At 51.8% G+C, this 852-nt stretch overlaps 1 protein-coding gene across 3 annotated transcripts in view; it reads left to right on the plus strand.

Annotated features, from left to right (window-relative positions):
- LOC122541854 (erlin-1-like) overlaps positions 1-852 on the plus strand; it is a 43,139-nt gene continuing 42,287 nt past the window's right edge. The window contains exon 1 of one of the 3 annotated variants that reach the window (XM_043678921.1): positions 1-568. Coding sequence is in view for 1 of the 3 variants with exons in the window: in XM_043678919.1 (XP_043534854.1) it covers positions 518-603 (86 nt within the window). In the remaining 2 variants the exon portion in view is untranslated. Of the gene's footprint in view, positions 604-686; positions 722-852 lie in introns of those variants that run through there. The other 2 variants (XM_043678919.1, XM_043678922.1) reach the window with 2 other exon arrangements.

The raw sequence follows: 852 nt of genomic DNA on the forward strand, positions 1-852 counted from the left end.
CCAGCAACACATTTTCAGCTCTGATCTCCAGCATCTGCAGACCTCACTTTCTCCGACGGTCAAATATTGCCAGGTAGGAAACGTCAGCGAATCGGTGCACAGCAAGATCCCACACAAACTGTGGTAACGACCAGAGAAACTGGGATTTGTCTCACATCGGTCGGGCTGTGCTCCAATGTCCTGATGATATACTCGCAAAACGCAAGGGTTTGTTTCGCTGCTACCCATCATGTTATTTCCGAAGAAGCTGCTCTTCCCATGAACACAGGTGCACTTAGGAAAGATCACTTCAAAAAGGAGATTATTTGGTTTCTGACAGTGAGCTGTGGATTGTTGAGATTTTAAGAAGTCACAGAATTGTTGGGTGTCCTCAATTATAAACCAGTGCGTCAGAAGATTTAATCTGATGGGGGGAGGGGAGTGGAAAGAGCGGTTGTTAATATTTGTCGGCAGAGCCGTTAAAGGCGCTGTAGGGACTTTACCTTTTAAAGAAGGTGCTGCTGTGACCCGGAAGTGAATGTCTGAAGGCGGTTGGAGAGGAGGGACAGAGAACGATCAGGATCAGGAGGTGAGTCGCTTCTGGGTGTATCTCCGGACACAGCGGTGAGTGTGGGGGCGCGGGATCTCCAATATACCACGGCCCAGAAACCATTTAACTCTCGAAAATTCCCCCTCCCCATCAGGAGGTGAGTCGCTTCTGGGTGTATCTCCGGACACAGCGGTGAGTGTGGGGGCGCGGGATCTCCAATATACCACGGCCCAGAAACCATTTAACTCTCGAAAATTCCCCCTCCCCCTCGACTCACCCCTCCCCCTCCCCTCACCCCTCCCCCTCCCTCACCCCTCCCCCAC

The sequence above is a fragment of the Chiloscyllium plagiosum genome, chromosome 38 (genome assembly GCF_004010195.1).
Source record: "Chiloscyllium plagiosum isolate BGI_BamShark_2017 chromosome 38, ASM401019v2, whole genome shotgun sequence".
NCBI classification, from domain to species: domain Eukaryota; kingdom Metazoa; phylum Chordata; class Chondrichthyes; order Orectolobiformes; family Hemiscylliidae; genus Chiloscyllium; species Chiloscyllium plagiosum.